This window comes from Arachis hypogaea, chromosome 13 (assembly GCF_003086295.3).
Source record: "Arachis hypogaea cultivar Tifrunner chromosome 13, arahy.Tifrunner.gnm2.J5K5, whole genome shotgun sequence".
NCBI classification, from domain to species: Eukaryota; Viridiplantae; Streptophyta; class Magnoliopsida; order Fabales; family Fabaceae; genus Arachis; species Arachis hypogaea.
Genome location: NC_092048.1, coordinates 106,108,766 through 106,111,424, shown reverse-complemented (window position 1 = coordinate 106,111,424; position 2,659 = coordinate 106,108,766). Strand labels below are relative to the sequence as shown.

Genomic DNA, 2,659 nt, shown 5'->3' with positions numbered 1-2,659 from the left:
TGAATTACAACTTCTTGTAATTCAATCTCTCAAATCTTGATCAATAGCCAATTCCCTTGTCAATTGCTCATGAGAAGAGATGAAGTATGGTCACTGATTATACCACATGCATTTCCCAAACCAAGTGTTGAGAGGATTATAGTCACATATCCATCCAAACCCAATTTGGTCCAGCATGAGAAAGCATTTCTAGCTTGATCTCTTCATTCCTCTTTCAAGGTTCAGAAGAGATCCAAGTATGAATAGCTTCTTTTTCAAGATAACTACTCAATTGGATGAAGATCTAAAGCTTTCAAGTAAAATCAAGAGAAAAGATAGAAGAAGAATAATAAAAACTAGTATTGATCCATCAAATTACAACAGAGCTCCCTAACCCAATGACAGGGGTTTAGTTGTTCATAGCTCTGGAAAATGAAAACAAAGATGGAAAATACATGATGAAAACTTAGAAGTGCAGAGAAAGTAAATACAGAGAGTAGTTCTATGCTAAGAGTCTCCCTATAATTTCCAACTCCCAAAATATTTCAAAGCTACTCCTATATATACTACTCTTCTGTTCTTCTAGTTGATTCTTCAAGTCTTGGGCCTTTGGATCTTGAGTTTGAAGTAGTTCTCTTCTTCATTGGGCTTAGCTTTTACTCGCAGAGAGAAAGTATGAAGTGGGCAGGGGCTTTGGCTCAGGAAGTTAGTGGTGTTAACGTTCAGTGAAAATATGGGTTCGAGAACGTTAGTGACAATCACCTTTTTCACTAACGTTTCTCACCAAAGTTAAAAGCCATGTTAACCTCAACGTTAGTGGCACAAACGTTGCCACTAACGTTTCCACTATGTCCTTCGCACACGTTATTGGGACTCAACTTTCCCAATAACGTTGAGAAGCCTCCCCCTTCCCTACGTTAGAGTCCACGTTAACTTAGTTAACGTGGCTCTTTTAACGTAGGCTTGCCAACCTTCGAGAACGTTAGTGACACTTACCATTGTCACTAACGTTCCAAATTGCCCCTATTTTCCACGTTAGAGTCCACGTTAACTAGGTTAACATGGCTTCTAACGTGGCCTTGCTAGCCATCTCCAACGTTAGTGACAAAGTTGAGTGTCACTAATGTTGGCTCATCTTTCCCTTATCCACATTAGCTTCCACGTTAACTAAGTTAACGTGGGAGTTAACGTGGCTCATGGTGGCATGTGTGGCTCCTTCCAACGTTAGTGACAGTGTTGGGTATCACTAACGTTGGCGATCACCTTCTTTCTTCACGTTAGCTTCCACGTTAACTAGGTTAACGTGGGAGTCAACGTGGCTCATTGGGGGCTTGTGTTCTTCTAACGTTAGTGACAATGTTGGGTGTCACTAACGTTGTCGACCACTTTGTTCCTTCACGTTAGCTTCCATGTTAACTAGGTTAACATGGGAGTTAACGTGGCTTAATGTGCTTTGGCCAACGTTAGTGACAATGTTGAGTGTCACTAACGTTGGCTCCCCCCTTTCTTCTTAACGTTAGAGGCCACGTTAACTAAGTTAACGTGGACTCTAACGTGGCCACTCATGATCCTGGTCCAACGTTAGTGATAATGTTAAGTGTCACTAACGTTGGCTCCATTTCTTTACTTCCACGTTAGAGTTCACGTTAACTTAGTTAACGTGACTCTTAACGTGGGCAATGATGGCTTCGAGAGCGTTATTGGCAATCACTTTTCTCATTAACTTTGCAAGTTACTCCCATTCCACGTTAGTGTTAACGTTAGTGTAACTAACGTAGCCACTAATGTGGTTCTTCTTTGCTTCCTTTGTCCTGAAATCAAGCAATAACGTGCATCAAAGTTCTAGTTCAAGTCATGAGAAATGCAACATCCAATTTTGTCCTTAAATTCATGCAAAATCCTCATGAAATCATGTAAAGTGCACAATGTATGCTTGAATCAAGATGTAAGTGAATATCTACCCAAAACTAGCTTATTTCCTAAGGAAATGCATGAAACTACCCTAAAAACAGTAAAGAAAAGGTCAGTGAAACTGGCCAAAATGCCATGGCATCAGCGGTGAAGAATTTCAATCCGGACTTAAAGGGGGCGGGAATGGAACGTAAGCTTCAATTGGAGGAATTAGAATGCCTTAGGTTGGAAGCATATGAGAACGCTCAATTCTACAAGGAAAAAGCTAAGGCATTCCATGACCAGAATATCAGGAGGAAGAACTTCAAGATGGGTGATGAAGTGCTTGTGTATAATTCAAGATTGCGATTGATGCCTGGAAAATTGAGATCAAGATGGGACGGGCCGTTTAGAGTAGTGGATGTCAAACCTTATGGGGTGGTGGAGGTGATCCACCCTACCAAGGGAGTGAAGTTCAAAGTTAATGGTCATAGGGTGAAGCTTTATCACACTCAACCCAAAAATGCCAAGGAGTTGGAGATTTTCCTCCTTGGTGAAGTTCCCAAGTGACAAATGAAGCCATGAAAGTCTAACTTAGGACTCTAAACCAAAGTGTTCGGTGGGAGACACCCCACCATGGTAACATTGTTTCAATTTTATCTCTTGTTTATAGCCTTCTAAATTATTTGCTTTCTTGTGATATAATGAGTAGTTTAGGTTTGGTTTGATAATTTTGAGTTGAATGAGTTAAATTGCTTGTGGACCATGAAATTGTGCTTGTTTGAATGAT

At 40.5% G+C, this 2,659-nt stretch overlaps 1 protein-coding gene across 1 annotated transcript; it reads left to right on the top strand.

The window, feature by feature from the left end:
- Positions 1-2,025: 2,025 nt before the first annotated feature.
- On the top strand, positions 2,026-2,439 carry LOC112735205 (uncharacterized). Its single transcript, XM_025784771.1, has one exon. The coding sequence runs from the start codon at positions 2,026-2,028 to the stop codon at positions 2,437-2,439; it is 414 nt and encodes a 137-aa protein (XP_025640556.1).
- Positions 2,440-2,659: the final 220 nt, after the last annotated feature.

What these genes read in the sequence shown, in the direction of transcription:
- LOC112735205 (XM_025784771.1), top strand. Translation starts at nt 2,026, where the DNA reads ATGGCATCAGCGGTGAAGAATTTCAATCCGGACTTAAAGGGGGCGGGA.